An 18,807-nucleotide genomic window follows, 5' to 3' on the forward strand; every position below is an offset into this window, starting at 1 on the left:
TTTTTTAACATACTATTAAATACCTGTGATCTCTAAATCAGTGATTCCTATCTCTGGGATGGGTTTGCTCCCCAGAGACATCTGACAATGTCTGGGGACAATTTCCTTGTCACAAAGAGAGGTGGGCTGTGCGCTACTGGCATCTAGTGGCCAGGGGACATCTCACAATGCCCAGGACAGCCCCACACAACAAAGATTTACTTACCCCAAAATGGCAATGGTGCTGACATTGAGAAACGTTGATTTGAATGATCATTTAACAAGTAGTCTTTATTTTTAAAATATTACAAATAGTTGGAAAAAAATTACTCAGGAAGATTCCTAATTTTTCTTGACAAGTCTAACAATACATTTATCATTGCTTTTATTATTTATGGTTTTCACTATCAAAGGAATGACTTGGGGGTTACAAGATTGCACTTTTCAAAATATCTTTTAAAAAATTAGATTTTGAGCTAAAACCATAACACAATTAGAAAAACAAGTACTTTACCCTGAAGTGGAGCTTCTCTGGCTGGCTCTGGATTGCTTGGGGGGTGGTTTGGAATAACAGGAGGCACAAGGGCTGAGTGATCTTCTGTCCATTCTATGAAAAAGAAAAGAAAGTTTCCTATTTTTCCTTCAAATGGCTCATTGACTTCCTTATGATTCACCTTATTATTAATAATATCCAAAGCAATAAACCAAGGGCAGATAGCTTAGATTAAAAAGAAGTTGTTATCTGACCTCACTGTATGAAGCTCTTTTTTTCTTGTCTAAGACGTTTTGGGAAAGAAATATTATGATATAATGAATACAAACTCTAGTTCTCTCTGGCTGGAAAGTCCAAAGTAACGTCAGTTAAAAACTGTTAGGAAAGATACACAGTCAACTAATGGCAGGTGTACAAGGGAGAAATTTCTCTAATGTGATTGAGACATGAGCTGGGCTGCTGAGGCCAGCTTGGCTTAGGTAGGGAGGAAGATGAAGGTAGATTTCAGCAGATTGCTAATAGTGCTCTCTTCTGCTATCTCTGAAATCCAAATGAGACCTATTACAAATACTCCCGGGTCCTAATTGTAATCTTATTCCCCTTGGAAGGCCAGACATAACTCACAGTGAGTGACCCTTGAGATGGCACCCCAGAATCACTTCCAGCTCAGCTAACACTTTCAATTGTACATTCTCATTTGCAAACGACACTTTCTAACACTACCAAGTTTTATCAGCTCAGGAAAGATACATTAAAAAAATTCTTTTTAGACAAAAAACAACAGATGTTGATAAGGATGTGGGGAAAAGGGAATGCTTATACACCGTCAGTGAGAATGTAAATGACTGCACCCTCTACAGAACCACCATACCATCCAGCAATCCCACTACTGGGTATCTACCTGAAGAAAAAGAAATCATTCTATCAAAATGATACCTACACTTGTATGTTTACTGCAGCACTATTCACAATAGCAAAGATACAGAATCAACCTAAGTGTCCATCAGTGGATGACTGGATAAAGAAAATGTGGTATGTATGTCATGGAACACTACTCAGCCATAAAAAAGAGAATAAAATTGTATGTCTTTTCCAGCAACATGAATGGAACTAGAGGCCATTATCTTAAGTGAAACAACTCAGAAACAGAAAGTCAAATATCTCATGTCCTCACTTATGAGTGGGAGCTAAATAATGTGTACTCATGGACATGGAGTGTAGAATAAGAGACCATGGCAACTTGGAAGGGTTGGAGGGGGATGAAGGATGATAAACTACTTAATGGGTACAACGTATACTATTTGGGTAATGGCTACACTAAAACTCCACACTTCACCACCACTTAATATACCCATGTGTCAAAAGCTGCATTTGTACCTACTAAATGTATATGAGAAGAGTTCTTTTTAGCTAGAAAAGAGACTAAGGTAGATAACATTTCAATGGGTAAATATACATAGACACACATACCTACTCTCTCTAACCTGTACAGTCCAGGGCAGTGGTTGGCAAACTATGGCCCACTAGCCAATCTGGGGCCAATTCCTGTTTAGATATAGCCTGTGAGCCAAGAATAACTTACATTTTCAAATGGTTGAAAAGTAATAAAAAGGAGAATACTTTGTGACATATGAAAATGACGTGAAGTTCAAATTACAGTGCCCATAAAGCTTTATTTGAACACAGCTACATCTATTCATTTACGTATTGTCTACAGCTATTTGCATACTACAATGGCTGAGGTGAGTAGTTCTTACAGAGACTGTATGAATCACAAAGCCTAAAATATTTATTATCTGGCTACTTACAGAAAAAGTTTGCCAACCTGTAGGCTATGGTTTATATTTATTATATTCAATATTATAGTAACAGAAGCATTACACTTGATATTCTGTTTCATATTCACATATTATATTGAGGAGAGTATTAAGCCTATGATTCCAAAAGATCACAATGAAAAAGTGGGGAAAGCCAGAGTATCTAGTAATAAATGAATGGTTAAATAAAGCAGAGGCATTCATAAAATGGAACATTATGTAACCATTAAAAAGTATAAGCTAAATCTATATTAGCTAACTTTGAAATATGTGCAAGAAATAAAAAGTGAGAAAAGAGGTCTCACATACGTACTATATATGCATAAATTATTGTAAGATTTTTATTAAAATACGCATATATGTATATCCCTAGAAAATTTCTGCACAGGGCTTATCTCCAAAAATGGGAAGGGGGTAAGCAGGGGAGAATTTAATGTTCTATACTCCTGAACTGCCCATATTTTTACAAACAGCATGAATTAGTCTGTAATTTTTAAAAAGCACCCCAAACTACCAGCTCTTTCTGATTCTGTACATGTAATGTTCCTAAAATTAAAAGTTAGTTTCATGCCCAGCAACTCCACTTAAAGTAAAAATGCTAAAAGTGGTTTGGATTTAGCTACCAGTTGCAATGCAAATACTGCAGGGGCAAGAGAACAACTTCCCCAAAGTTCTCTGATCTAATGATGCTCCTTTCTAAATTAAAGGGGAGATTTGGGTGCCTTTGAATTAGGATCTCTACTTTGGCCATCCAGAGGAACATGGAGATGGGGTTCTCTTCCTCCCCACAGGACGTTAACTCTTCAGTGTGGCAAGAGAGGACTCAATCATCAAGGCCAGTTCTGACCACACGAGGGTGTCAGCGCTCAGATTTCGCCCCATGCTCCCCTGCTCAAGAAAAAGCCTAGAGGAGAGGCCAACCTTCTGTCTGCTGCTGCTGCTGTTGCTGCTGCTGTTGCTGCTGCTGCTGCTCAAGCTGCTTCTTCCGTTTGGCTTCAAGAACTGGGTTCTCATATTGTGTCTTCCTGTTGATGTGGCTGGGGAAGACAGCAAATAGTATTCAGCTTGAAACACTTCATCCCACCAGCAAAATGCCAATCAGACCAAGTCCCTGGATTCAAACTGAGCAAAGCAGGTGGTCTGAGATGCTAACCCTTGTGTGTTAAAATGCTCAGTTAGAAAGAGGAAATAAAAATGAAAAGTTTCCATTACTGACTGCTTATATGCACTAAGCACTGGCTACTAGTTTTATATGCATTTTATTTAAAACTCCTCAGTAAATGCCAGGAGGTAAGTCCTATTTTTATTCATATCTTATGAATAAGGAAAGTAAGTGTCTGGGCAGTTAAATAATTCATCTAGCATAATATAGCTAGTAAGCAGTAAACAGGCATGCAAGCTCAGGGTTTTCTGCTTTCAAATCCCAGGATTTTAACCACTGACCCCCTTCCAAATGTCCAAAATACCACCTGACAGGGGAAGCTGCTTTAATTCAACAAGAAGTAGATTAAGGAATTATTGAAAAATAAGATTAAAGTGGCTGTGTGACACTGTCTATAACATACAATGCCAGAACTGCTGTGTAACTGTCTACAGTAGGGTTCACAGAAGCATAAGCATTCATCCAAACAATGAAGTTAAACAAAGAACTCGACTCACATCTGTTAACTATTTTGATCACTAAACATGGAGGCACAATTAAAAGTACAGGCCTTAGGCAGAGAGACTCCAAATAAAGTTAACTAAGTAGATGTGATGTGCTCAAAATGACAAAGGTCCAAACACTTAGGTGGCTACAAAACTAATTAGGCCCTGCATGGCAAAATGAAAAATACACATACACATACACACACCTCTATATATACATACATATACAGATTTTTTTTTTTGCTATGGCCTATTTAGTGTATGTACACGTATGTGTGTGTGTGTATATATATTTATACACACACACATATATATGTGTGTATATATATGTATACACACACACACACACACGTATGAGGTCAGGAGTTTGAGGCCAGCCTGGCCTACATGGTGAAACCCCATCTCTATTAAAAATACCAAAATTAGCCGGGTATGGTGGCACATGCCACCATATATGTGTGTGTGTATATATATATACACACACATCATATATTTGTATATGTGTGTATAATATACACACACACCAAATATATGTATGTGTGTGTATATATATACACACATATACACCATATATATACACACACAATGTAAGCATATACATATATGTTTTTCTTTCTTTCTTTTTTTTTTTTTGAGATAGAGTCTCTCTCTGTCACCCAGGCTGGAGTGCAGTGGTGCGATCTTGGCTCACTGCAACTTCTGCCTCCCAGGTTCAAGCGATTCTCCTGCCTCAGCCTCCCGAGTAGCTGAGATTACAAGTGTGCATCACCATACTTGGTTAATTTTTGTTATTTTCAGTAGAAATGGGGTTTCACTATGCAGGCCAGGCTGGTCTTGAACTCCTGACCTCAAATGATCCACCTCCTCTGGCCTCCCAAAATGCTGGGATTACAGGCATGAGCCACCATGCCCAGACTTATTTTTCTTAATTCAAAATAATAGTTTATTAGAAATTTAGAAGCATACTATTATGATCATTTAGAACTCTAAGTTTTTTAAAAAGCTAGGCTTTATTTTTTTAAGCAGGCTTATCGATAGAATGGATAGACTGATTGCTCTTAATTTTTATTAAAGGCCTACATGTTTATTTCCTAATTCTTGCAGCAATTTCATTCTAAGAAATAGTCTACCACTAACAGGCACATAAGTCTGAAAAGACACAGGGAGAACTGTATGGAAGATAACAACTTGTGTCTTCACCCATCAAAGCTTTTGTCATCTGTTCCTGCTCTCTCTTAATGCATAAACTAGTTGAGGGACAATTCAAAACAAGCTTCATATAGTAAAAACCCCACAGTACATCTGTGAGAAAGATGATCTTTGGGGCACACAACAGAAATTTATTTTCTGAGGGTGAGAGGGACAGCCAAGTTTGCCTCTCTGATGCCCCATATTACCAATCCCTCTTGTCAGGCAAAGTGGAGGTGAAAGTTAGTATTGGCCAAGGACACTTGCTATATTGAACTCATAATTTTTACAGTAAGATGCTGGGCATCTATTTTATGGCCTGGCACTTTTTTTGTCTTATGTTCTTATCACCAGGGTATTATACAAATGACTTTTCATCACCAGCAGCAAAAAGGAAAGAAAACATGATAGTTACATCTTCAGTGTGGCAGGTAGGATTATGTTTCTACAACATTTATATGGCATTTGCTTCTTTTGAAGGAACTTTTATTTGTTACCTCTCACTTTTCTCAGAGGAAGTTATATAATACAAAGCTTTTTTTTTTTTTTTTTCAATGGCCTAACCTTTGGTTTCTTTTAGTATCATCCTATCAATCAACAGTTTTGATGAAAGGAAAAAGTGGGAGCCCAATGCTAGAATAAGGCACACAATAAAGAAGTCACGAGGGTTTTAGACTCTTAAAAATGGGAAACAAGAACCTCAGGCAAGAGAGAAACAAAGAAACACACAAGGTCTGCATCCTAGGCTAGTTCTCCATTTCCTCCTCAATCCTGGCAACATTTCATAAATTACCTGGCTGAATCTTTTGGAATGTATGAATGAATAAAGAAGTAATCGCGGCCGGGCGCGGTGGCTCAAGCCTGTAATCCCAGCACTTTGGGAGGCCGAGACGGGCGGATCACGAGGTCAGGAGATCGAGACCATCCTGGCTAACACGGTGAAACCCCGTCTCTACTAAAAATACAAAAAAACTAGCCGGGCGAGGTGGCGGGCGCCTGTAGTCCCAGCTACTTGGGAGGCTGAGGCAGGAGAATGGCGTGAACCCGGGAGGTGGAGCTTGCAGTGAGCTGAGATCTGGCCACTGCACTCCAGTCCGGGCCACAGAGCGAGACTCCGCCTCAAAAAAAAAAAAAAAAAAAAAGAAGTAATCGCTAAGGAGTTAAGATCTGGGCAGAGCAAAAAGTAGACAAATCAGATACTCCTTGTAAAGATAAACAATCCCCTCTTCATCTGGTCTACTGAATCCTGGCTTTTCTCATTCATTCATTCAACTAATACTCACTAAGTACCTGCCATATGCCAGGACCATGTTGGGCCTTTGTCATGCAGTGGTGAACAAAAGACATGGATCCTGTCCATGTGAATTTAATAATATGATTTGCTATTTTCAGATTTATTGAATATTTTCTCATTCATTAAAATATGCATACATATTTTCATCATAAAATTAACATTGTTAATTGGTTTGTGCCTTTTAATGATGTCAGGCTGTACTTAACACAAATGTACATAATTATAGAGAGGTATAAACTAATGTGTGGAGTGTGAATGGGCACTTACTCTACATAGTAGATACCATAGACAGGGTCTTCAATCTTTTCCCAACCAGCAGGCAGTTCTGAAAAATAAAAGAATATTTAGGGCAAGAAGAGCATATTATTGAAGAGCCTGGGTATTTTCAACAACTGAGTTAGGCAAAAAGAGGAAGACTCATAAAAATGCTTTAAATCCAATTAAAACTGTATATCCTAACCAAAAAAAAAAAAAAGTATCTATTATTTTATCAGTGTATTTTTCTACATGAAGAGCAATTCTTCATCTACTGACTGGTATTTAATGCAAGAAAATAAAATTTAATAAAATGCAGCCCCAGATGCCTTTATTCTAAATCACTATTAAATTAGATTTTAATGAAAATATAGGTTAAACTTGCCTTGAATGCATAGTTCCTATCTTAAATGTTCACAGTTTTCTCATTTTGTTTCTAGGCCATCTTATTACAGAAGCAAAAATGGATGAAAATTAATGTTTCATTTTCAGTACAGTAGTGTTGCTTTGCTCTCCTTGAAATAAAATAAAATCTGCATCTTATTTTCTCCTTGTTCCTAATGAAAATGCAGTTGGGTTTTTGAACTGCACACATCTATCACTCAATTGCTATCTCTGGGCTGGCCCATCGTTCCCAGCACTTAACCTGTGAAAGCAGTAACACAGCTCCTGATCCCGGAAAGCTCATTATCTAAGGTGGACGATTTTATTTCTTTAAATGTGGTGGTACCATCACACTAGGGGATGCATGTGCCTTTCTCAAAACTCAACCACGCTCTACAGAACTTCCCAAGGTTTCATATCAAAGGCCAAAACTTTATTAAACAGGCAATAGCTCTGTCTGAACAGGAATCTGTTGTGGAAAGGCCCACTGCACCATATTATTTTACTTGGTGAAAGAAGGGACTAGGTTGTGTGTTTTTTGTCATTAAACAATCCTTTCAGGCAGAACAACAGTTATTCAACTTAATTTTAAAGCTTCCCTGATATGTAGTCAAGGCAAACTTACGTAATACCACACTCTAAAGTGAATAATTAGTCCTAGAAGTAGGTATTAAGACCAACTTTGATAGAATACTACAGACTTGAAATATTTGAAATAGATTTTTGTTTAATTCAAGGAATCATGTGGTCACTAATTTAAATAATGATCATGTCATCAGGGCAGAAGGCTTATATATGCTACAAACAGTTCCAGACTGAGGTGGAGGCATGCACATGTACACAAACTTATACAGACTAATTACTTAAAGTTTATGTTTTCTTCAGATTTGGCTGCACATCAAGAGACATTAATTTCATGGTTTTTGCTCCACATGTTACTTGTTTGCAAACAAAGAGACAGGTTTTCCCCTCTTTTCTTCTAAATTAAAAAGAAAAAACATTTAGCAGGTTTTAAAGAAGTCTTTGACTTGTAGGACACATAAGCTACTAAAATGCAAGACAGGTCCAATTCGCAGATGTTGATACAACTCGGCATTTTTATATACTGAGTCTTGCGGACCGATGCAAATTAAATGCCTGGGAAATGCTTTCCCCTTACAAAGCTGGAAATTACCATTTAAATGAAAATGAACCAGGAAAATATTTCCAAAGAGTTGGGAAATCGAAGATTAAAAAAATGCAAATTGGTGCACAGTCATACATTTGTTCAGGGCAGAAGAGTGGGTGGGTGTGAGGAGACTGCATTAACTTTCATAGAAATACCATCTCTTTTCAAAATCTGCAACCTGAAATATGTGGCCTGATTATCTTTAGATAAAAAAGGGGAAATATTAAGCTTTCAAGTTACTCAATTATTAATTTGACAAACATTTGTTGAATGCCTACTGTTTGCCTGAGGGTATGTTAGGCACCAGGGACACGAAGACAAACGCAAGCGCATCATCTAAGCAGAAAATTCAGCCACGTGGTATGTGCTTTGATGGAGATCTGAGGAGAGTACCAGAAAAGAAGGTACCCGTGACTTCTTTCCTAGTGCCTAGTCAACAACTTAATATTCTAGAGTTGAAAAATGGGGCCAGTCAACTAGCTTCTCTGGACACTTGTCAGTTTAAACACATCTTTTGGAACAGATGAGCAAACTCCAGAAACTGAAAAGATAGTTTCTCACTTCCAATGTGGTGATTAACTTAATCATAGAAATTAGTCTCCTAATGCTTAAAATAGAAATGGGTCATCAATTTTAAATAGGAAGATATTTGTCCTAGAATTTGTCATTTGGTTCTAAAAAACTGAAAAAGGTAGAAAATATTTAAGTCCAGAAAATAATGACATTATAATTTTTTAAGCAAACACTCTAAAGACTCTTAAAAAGGAATCCTCATATGATTAACCACAGTCAGGGAGCAGATGAGACTGCACAACCTATCACAGAGATTTCAGGTGGCTAAGATCCTTTTGGCATTGTCCAGATATAAGATTGAGCTTTAGTTCTTTCATTTAGGCCTACTATTCTGTGGCTTTGGGCTACTTACTTAACATCTCTGAACCGTATCTTTCTCCTGGGTTTACCTCAAAAGTCAATGGTAGATTAAACACGGATACTTCTAAACACTTAGCACAGTTCCTGGTACATAGAAAGTGCCCACAAATCGCAGCTGTTCCAGAAAAGCACAAAAGGAATAAGACAGATGTCTGTGGCCTGTGTACTTGCTACTCCTGCCTCTGAAAATCTCATGCTGCACTATTTTGTCTCCACAGAGCAAATATTGAGCAAAGGTTCTAAGTTCTTTTCAAAGAGATTTGTCTGTGTATAGATTGAAAATCATGTTCAAAACCAGAGATACATTTCAAAACTGTGACTTAGTTTTGGTTGGGAGGAGAATTTATTTTCTTGGCTCTATCTCCCCTAGTTGCTTTCACCATACCAACACCCTATAATTCCAAAAGAAGGTTCTGCAGGTGCTTTTTAATTCTGGGGAGATTCTGCAAAGGATGTGATAAATTCTGCAAACCGAAGTACATAATGGAGCAACTGACCCAGCTCAAACAACAGAGTTCAGAAATGACAACTCTATAATCAAATGATCTGTGTCCAACACCCAAGCCAACTGCCCACGCCTCTCAGAGGCCGATTACAAAGAGGGTTTCCTTGTCACATCTGGAATTGCATTGTTCACTGAAAACCTGACAGTTGCTATTGTTTGAAATTAGGACCCTCTTATTAAGAAAATGAGCAGTGAGCTTGTCAACAGAATCTGAAGTGAATGCAACAGAAAACAGTGTGTGTGCACGTGTGCTACTCTTTACATAGTGGACATGTGCAGGCAAAAATCAAAGGTTTTTTTTTTTTTTTTTTTAATCTCTACCCTTCCTATAAGAACACATTTGGGTCATTTCTATAGTATAGAACACATTCCTCCCTTGTGCTGTGTTAATGGAAAAAAGTACCAAAAGGAAGTATGGAAAAATCCAAGAAGAGGATATTAGGTAATAAATAATAAAGTTGCAAATAGCTAATAGCATGTGTTGATCACAGGGACAAATAATAAAACACACTTTCATTAAATCCCCTCAGAAGGACCATGGGAGCTCCTCTTTCGGCCCCTCTTTATGGATAAGGAAAGGGAAGCTAAAAGAAGGTGAATAGCTTCTCGAAGTTTGCATAGCCAGTAAGCTGGGGAGTCAGACAGCTTGATCTGAACCCAGAGAAAGCCAAGACAACTCATGTTTAGAGTCTTTAACAGCATAAGCAAGTCTCCACGATATCACAGTTACATGTGGGTAAAATTCAGAAACTTCTTTCCTGAAAATTTCAAATTCAAATTTCCAGAGAAGCAAATAAGGTTGTGCCCCTGTACACAGCTATGCTATCTCCACTGGCTGCTGGCAGACAGCAGAGCGATCTCTCACACATATTACTCAAGAGTAGTTGAAATTGGCTGAACAAATGATTAAGACACTCATTTGGTGTCTGGAAAACCTATTTCTGTCTCTTTCAATTACTTTAACTAATATCATTGGATTGACAAATTCTTTTTTCGATCAAATTAGTTTCAAATTGTTCTATCATTCAGGGTGAACCTTAAGTCATTCCTCTTACAATGACCACAAAGACAACTTATTAAACATCTTTAAAAATGATCGATCAATAGTTATCGACCATTGTTGGTATGTGCATCAATTACAACAGATATGTTTCAAATGTTACAAAAAACAGAGCCTGGTTCTCTTCTATCATAATTCTAGCCAACCAAGACAGATTATCTTTATCTCATGTAACAAAAATAAAGAAAATCAAATGAATACAATAATCTGTATTAAATAGATTTGTATTTTCAGGTCTTCAGGCAATCTCAAAAATGCCAGGCAGATTCAATAATCTTACTACAGTTCCACTCATACTGATCTTAAACAATCTTCTACTTAAACAATATTCAATTGCTAAAGAATCTTCCCATCAGCCGAGGCTTTCATCTGCAATTTAGCTGAAATTTATGCTTTCCTATCTATCCATCAGCAAATGTATCAGATGGAATGCAAACTAATTTTAATGTTGTTCAAGGTTGAACATAAAAGGACTGAACTTAATAGCGAACATAATTCAATATATTCCAATAGCAAAGAAACAAGAATTTGGCGTCATCTGCTAGCATGAATTATTCCTAAACAATAACTAGAGTAGTCAAGACTTGATTTGCATTGGCACAACTCTAAGGCAAACAGTACATATAGGTGCTGCATCACTATATAAACAACCACTCACTATAACGGCAAGGTCAACAACACGTGGTCTGTGATGTAATAACAACATGATCCTAAGACTTAACTATTCAATTCCTCAGTGACCTTCTTTTATTGCAAGTGCTCCTATAATGCCCCTTAAACTAGTCTTAATAGATTTTTGTTTGTTCTGCTTGGCTTTTTTGTATTACCCAAAAAACCATCCACACCAAACAAATAAAGAAATAAGACTGAGACAGGTTACACGAAAGTTCAAGGGACACAGCAAGCATCTCTTCGATTCTTTCCCAATCCTCACTTTACAAGAGTACCTATTACCAATTTGCTAACTCTCATTCTAGTCTCTGTTCAGTCAGACATTTTCTTTGTAAACATAATATATTACAACTCTGCGTGATGCCTGCAGTCAGACACGCAGGTTGTGAGACTGACCTTTCCTGGATAAGCTAGAACGAAAATCATAACTGGAAGAGTGCAAACTAAAGAAACAGAGGGATTAAGCAATTCACTGGGGAAAAAAACCATGCAGGCCATGTCATGCACGTGTCATGCAGCAGCAGCAGGCAGGAAAGGTTTACCTAGTTCACTGTCCAGCTCCTCGGTGTGTACCCCTTCTTCTCCAAAGGAATAGCAGGAATGAGACAGAAAAGAGAGAAAGCAAAATTCAGACACCAGCACCAAGAAAGGAAATCTCCTCAGGAAAACAGCAGCAAACACATCACTCTAGTTCGTCCTTACCTGCATTGTGGCTTATTTCATTGGCTTGGATAGTAAACTCGCGACCTCAGTGTAAATCACAAAACAGGAAGAGCTGATATTGGCAAAATAATTATATGGCTCATTTCCTTGCATGTCAAAATAGGATTTGATTGGTTGTAAAAGATGACAAATATCTTTGCGGTTTCAATGTTCTTAAGTGGGAAGTCACTTATTACAGACCTTATTGGGAGTAAACAAAGCTGTCAGACCTTTCAATATCAGTCCTTTTAATCCTTCAATAATCCTCTAATCAGTGAGGCAATTATACTCACAATTAAAGCATTATTTAACTTACAAGTAACAGTGCTGCTTGAAAAATGGAAGGTGAGGTCAAATTGAGAGTGTGGACTGTATAATGAGCTAACTTTGATGTCTTTAAGGAGCTGGAAAGATGAATTATGTCAAGATAAAATATATCAAGGAAGAAAGCCTTGAAAACTGCCCTGAAGGAGTGTTGGGAGGCATTTTACTGTTTTTGTGAGAACACACACACACACACACACACACACACACACTTTCTAAGTCAAGCAGCTCAGAAATATTAGAATTAAAATGTCCTCAAAAATTTCAGTGAGCAAAACAAGTCCAAATCCTTTCCGTTCTTGACCTCCTCTCTTGCTGTCAGTAAAACATTTTATTATTACTGAGAAGGAAACATAGGAGAACACACAAAAATCATTTCATACATAATGTTTCCCCAGCTATAGGGCAAGTGGCTCCCACAAGCTTCACAAACACAGGGATCGAGCCTATTTTCACCACCACAATAGGCTCAGTGCCCAGTGTAGCTTTCTCCACATGTTAGGTGCTAAATATTTGCTGATGAATGAATGAATGAACCAATCAATGATTGACTTAAATAACCAACATGGGCCCAGACACCTTGTAAACTCTTAATTTAAAAATGATCCCAATGCCAATGATAAGTTTTGATTGGCACTATTTCTTAAAAGGAGAATCTAGTTTACACAAAGTTACCAGTGAAAATGCCCATTTGTATATTATCTAATGTCTTTGGGAGCATTGTTCACTTCTTCAGTAGTTATTTACCAAGACCTATGATAAATAGGTCTTGCCAGTCACTATGCTAGGTGACATATCCAGCCATGGTGTCTCACGCCTGTAATCCCAGCACTTTGGGAGGCCAAGGCGGGTGGATCACCTGAGGTCGGGAGTTCGAGACCAGCCTGGCCAACATGGTGAAACCCCGACTCTATTAAAAATACAAAAAAATTAGGCATGTGGCACTCACCTGTAATCCCAGCTACTCGGGAGGCTGAGGCAGGATAATCACTTGAATAGGGAGGCAGAGGTTGCAGTGAACAGAGATCGTGCCACTGCACTCCAGCCTGGGTAACAGAGCGAGACTCTGTCTCAAAAAACACAATCAGACATCTCTGCTTTTCCAGAACAGGAGACAAATCCAAAGCTCACACGAATAAAACTAAAATTAAAATCATGATAAGTTCTCAATAGAGTAAGATACATGAGTGATCTAATCATATCTTTGGGGGCAAAGTCATGGAAAAATTCCCTGAAATATAACCTGAAGGATATGCAAAGTTTAATGTCTGTTGTATTCATTGATACATTCGCATACCTAGGATGCATGTGACATACAGAAAGTATTCAATAACTATTGTGAAATGTAAGAGTATAGTGAAATGTAAGGGTATTCTAAGACAGAAATGCGCATTTAACTGACATGAGGCAGGAACTCAATGAGCACTAGTGGGGATGAAGAGCAGAGAGCAGAGAAATAGTGTGAGAAAACCTAGAGAGGTTGACCACACAGGGCTCAGAGAAGCAAGCTATGGACTTGGCATTTCCTAAGCAGACCCTGTGGAGGTTGTGATAACATCATCACATTTACATTTTAAAAGATTGCTTGGAGTGCAACATAAAAAAGAGAGTGAAAAGAGTCTGTATGGGAGATGAGCATGACCCCAGAGGAGAATGGTAGATGTGGTGAAAAAAATAGTGAATGGATCCAAGAGATATTTAGGATGCCAAGTGAATTTAGCTGGTTCACAGGTTAGAAATAGGTGTGAAAAAAAGTGACAGCTCAAGGGGGAATTTTGAGTATGCATAAATTCACCAGGAATGGAGACAGGAAACACTTAGAGAGGACCAAATTTGGGGGGAAAGATAATCAGTTTTAATGGTTTTAATATGACTGAGTCAGAAGTCTCTTTGAGACAACTGTTGACACTATCAATCAGGTGGATTAAAATATTGGCCTGGAGTTCAAAGGCAAGGTTGAGGGCTTCTAACTGAACTGGACACAACAATGACAGAAGGAGTCATTCACTAACATCAAAATCTCAAACTAGTTTCTCGATTTTCTGAGATAGGAAATAGAACATATTAAATCTTTATAATAATTAAGTATGATGCTATACTGTTACACCCCATATGTATGACCTACAGAGAACAGAAAGAAATACAGGGACAATATTTGCAACCAATATGCTTTTCTGCTTTGTGTTATAATATAAATAATAACAAGGCAGCTTTGCATTAACTGGCAACAGAAAACGCAAACTGATACTTATCATAATCTGATTATATATTTATACTGTTTGTGTGTACAGGCACACAGATACACATAGAATTTCTACTAGAAACAGAATATATGAATTCTAATATTAAAGAGATAATTACTAAACTAATTGCATTTGGTACGAATATATTCTTGTTCCAAAGGAAATAACATTAATACAAAAAGATAATTTTAAGAATTAAAAATCACTAGATTTGGTAACAAAAATGTCAATTCTGTTCAATACTTTTAATCTATGTACAGTTTTTCTCAGTAAAAGCTATTGCAATATTCTATCATTTATAATATTGTATTAACAGGCATTTTCATACATTCCCAGAATAATTACAAAAAGGATATTGACATTGAAGACCCTATGGTAATGAGTGCCTAAATTGCTTTCAAAATCATAAGGCATCAAATAATGATTAAATTATTGTTCCATGAAGTTTTAGGGTTGAATGTGTTTTATGCTCTGATCTTTGAAAATTCGTTATTTATGTGCAGGTTGAGTATTATTCAAAATGGTTGGAATCAAAAGAGTTTCAGATTTTGCATATTTTCAGATTGGGAGATACTTGTGTAATATACTTACTGGCTCAGCATCCCTCATCCGAAAATCCAAGATCGAAAATGCTCCAGTGAACATTTCCTTTGAGCATCATGGTGACACTCAAAACATTTTGTATTTTGGAGCATGTTGTTGTTTTGTTTGTTTCTTTAAGACGGGGTCTCTCTCTGTCACCCAGGCTGGAGTGTGGTAGCACAATCACAGCTCTCTGCAGCCTCCTACTCTTGGGCTCAGGTGATCCTTTTGTCTTAGCCTCCCAAGTAGCTGGGACCACAGGCACATGCCAACACGCCCAGCTAATTTTTGTTTTATTATTTGTAGAGTCAAGATCTCACTATGTTGCCCAGGCTGGTCTCAAACTCCGTGGCTCAACTGATCCTCCTGTCTCAGCCTCCCAAAGTGCTGGGATTACAGGTGTGAGCCACACCATGCCTGGCCAATTTTGGAGCATTTTGGACTTCAAATTTTGGGATCAGGGATACTCAACTGGTATTATATGTTAAACAGAATACCGAAATAATCAGTACAGTCCATTATCCCTCAAGCATGCAAAATACCACAGCTGAATGAACCTGTTCTATTCCTTCTTCAGGAATGAAACAAAGCAACCAAAATAAAACAAGCATCTTGGTCATGCCTCCTAAGTTAGAAGGACTTTTGTTTCCATTTTAAGTAACTCAGATAAATACCGACACAATAGTCTACGTCATTTAATGTAACCTGCAAACCATGTATAATAGAAGGATCGTGGAGTACAAGGTTTTCACAGTATTATACTTTACTGCCTTGCATTTTCAAAAAATCTTTAAGTTTATATATACAACAATTCTGCACTATAGGACAAATTAATAACGTTCTGTTATCTTACAGTAAAATACATATTTAATATTTATACTACTAATTCACATGCCAGACTTGAATAATGAGTAGCAAAGCAGAGCAAAGCAAACCATTTCCCTTTTCATTTTTCCACATCAAAAAATAATTTTGGTAAAACTTGGGATAGACGTTGGTGTACTGAAAAGGGACACACTAGCTCTGTTTTAATTTTTTTTTTTTTTTTCATTTTGGAGAATTAATTAAAAAACCCAAAGCCTTGAAATGAACTTTTTCAACTAAAGCTCTTACAGCCCGTTAGTTCATTTCCAAGATTAACAGGGAGAATGGTGCTCTAGGTAACACCTCGACCTCTGTCTCAAAAGAATACACTTACTACATATTGTGGGTATACTGTAAGTTACACAGAGATTCTCAAACATATCTAGATCTGTTTCCCCTACCTCCAAGACTAGGGAAGTATGTGAAATAAGTAGAGTTCAAGAAAAACTCCCAACTTTTCTCCCTAAGACTTTTAAAAGGTAGGGTTAAAGCTGAGAATGTGTGAGTGACCAGAGCATCTCTGGTTTCTTTATTCCTAGAGACTTTCTAGAATTTTCTCTAAGTTCCTGAAGACAGAGGATGTATCTTCATTTGAACAGTTTGACTGTTCTGCTCCTAATGGAGATATCAGTATGCATCTGTCTTCATGTGTAAACAAATTCTTCTCTTGAAACAACTCTGACTTTCCTCCTGCTTTTGTAAACCACAGTCCATTTAGCAGAAATTGGATTACCTTTTAAAAACTCAACCTAAGACCCGACTGACCTGGCTACGACTCTTTAAAATTTGCACATGTGAACAGTGCCCCCAATTCACTTAACCCAAGACCTGCCTGGCCCCTTACCATCATCTTCACACTCTTCCAGAGGCTTCTGCTGCTTGTTCAGGCACCGAGGGTCTAACCAAGATGTTGTTTTCGTATTATGGCTGCAATCCAGAAACAAAAATAAGGAATTTGTTTGAAAAAAACAAAAAAAAAGCAAGAAGCCCATGACGGAATTACACACTCTTGAATATTTCTTCCTTAACCACAACAAAGATACTTTCCAACAGCAAATCCAAACCAGAAGACGGCCTGAGTTTAGAATTACAAAATGGCTTGGGGAGGGTCTTAGGTAGGCTTTTTACTTATGTAACATATGATTATTAAATTACTGAAAGCTTAAAAAGTAATACCAGTTTCATTTTTGAAAAATGAGTTGCAAATGATACCCCTTGCCTATACCATCTACCCTTGTCTAGATTATTTTAGACTTCGCATTTGTCACAGAGAAAACTTCAATTTATTTTAAATATAACTATGATTTGAATCTTAGATGCTGAAACTCACAGAGAGGGCTGCTATTTCATTCATTATATTACATAAGAATTCTCCTGACAGCATGAAACTACCTCAATTCACATAAATGACTCAAAACTGCCAATACACATCATTAAATCACAGTGTCCTAAATTATGCTTTGGACATAATGATGGCAGCCCCCAATTACTCGTCATAAATAGAATCTGGGCCGAGGATAAGCTTGGAGAGGCTAAACATGTCACTCAACTGCCTTCTAAGGGGTATAGTTCAATTCTAGATGAAGTATTTCAACAGATGGTGACTGGGGCCCTGCAGACATGAAAGTGTACAGACACATTCCCAAAGATATCGTCATTCAATCATGTTAGAAATGTCACCAGAATGGCTGGAAGCATTCAGCCTTTGTGCTTCCCAAAGTAGTGGCTGGGACAAAGTTCTGCTTGAGCCCCCAGGGCACTATGCAGCTAAGGGGGTGGGGCAAACAACTCCAGTCCAGTAGTTCTGGCTACAAACTAGACATGAAAACAAGAAATTTTTTAAAAATTAAGTTTAGGCAGTAACTTAAAACTTTGTTTGAACTGTGACATTTCGGTTGTAAATTTGGGAGTTGGCAGGGAAGAGGGGTTGCCAAAGTTCTTTATTTTTGATTCAAATCTTACTAATTGTTAAAAAAAATATGGCTTAAGAGAAAAACAGAATCTGCAAATGTATACACGTCATATCAACTGTGTTAAAATAAAAATAACAAAAGGTAATATAGCAACCACCACCAATCCTACTTAACGTGACCACATATGACTGCCAGAATCTATTCTTTTACATGTTAAAATGTATTTAATCCTTACAATAACCCTATGAGAGAAGTATTATTAGCATTAAAATTATTGCTTCCCATATTACAAATGAGAAAACTGATAATAGAAAGGTAAAGCAATTTGCCTAAGGACACCCTGCTGAGACATCACAGAACTGGGAATTAAACCCAGAGAGTTTTGCACTAGAATCCATAGTCTGCACTATTCTTATGCAGTAAGATAGTAATAAGAATCATTGTCATGAGAGTAGATTATGCAGGATTGAGAAAAAAAAAAAAACTGTGTTTAAAACAAAAATAATTGTAGATTCACATTCAGTTAAAAGAAAGAATAGAGAGATCCCACACGCCCTTTACCTAGAACCCATCAATAACAACATCCTTCAAAACTATAGTATACTGTGACAACTAGGATACTGATACTGACACAGTCAAGATACAAAACATTTTCATCATCACCGGGGTCCCTCATGTGCCCTTTTATAGTCACACCTGGTTCCCTTCCAACCATTCTCCCCAACCCTCTTCTTAATCCCTGGTAACTACGAATCTGACCTCTATTTCTATAATTTTGTCATTT

General features: G+C 37.4%; 1 protein-coding gene across 20 annotated transcripts in view; it reads right to left on the reverse strand.

Moving 5' to 3' along the window:
* MAGI1 (membrane associated guanylate kinase, WW and PDZ domain containing 1) overlaps positions 1-18,807 on the reverse strand; it is a 691,563-nt gene that overhangs the window by 90,807 nt on the left and 581,949 nt on the right. For 16 of the 20 annotated variants that reach the window (XM_033210366.1, XM_033210365.1, XM_033210362.1 and 13 more), the window contains exons 6-10: positions 16,955-17,037; positions 11,938-11,973; positions 6,686-6,743; positions 3,211-3,326; positions 494-586 (exon numbers count right to left, since the gene is read on the reverse strand). In XM_033210366.1, coding sequence (XP_033066257.1) covers positions 494-586; positions 3,211-3,326; positions 6,686-6,743; positions 11,938-11,973; positions 16,955-17,037 — 386 coding nt within the window. The remainder of the gene's footprint in view (positions 1-493; positions 587-3,210; positions 3,327-6,685; positions 6,744-11,937; positions 11,974-16,954; positions 17,038-18,807) is intronic. The other 4 variants (XM_033210363.1, XM_033210361.1, XM_033210375.1 and 1 more) reach the window with 1 other exon arrangement.

Source organism: Trachypithecus francoisi, unplaced genomic scaffold (assembly GCF_009764315.1).
Source record: "Trachypithecus francoisi isolate TF-2019V2 unplaced genomic scaffold, Tfra_2.0 Lachesis_group0, whole genome shotgun sequence".
NCBI lineage: Eukaryota > Metazoa > Chordata > Mammalia > Primates > Cercopithecidae > Trachypithecus > Trachypithecus francoisi.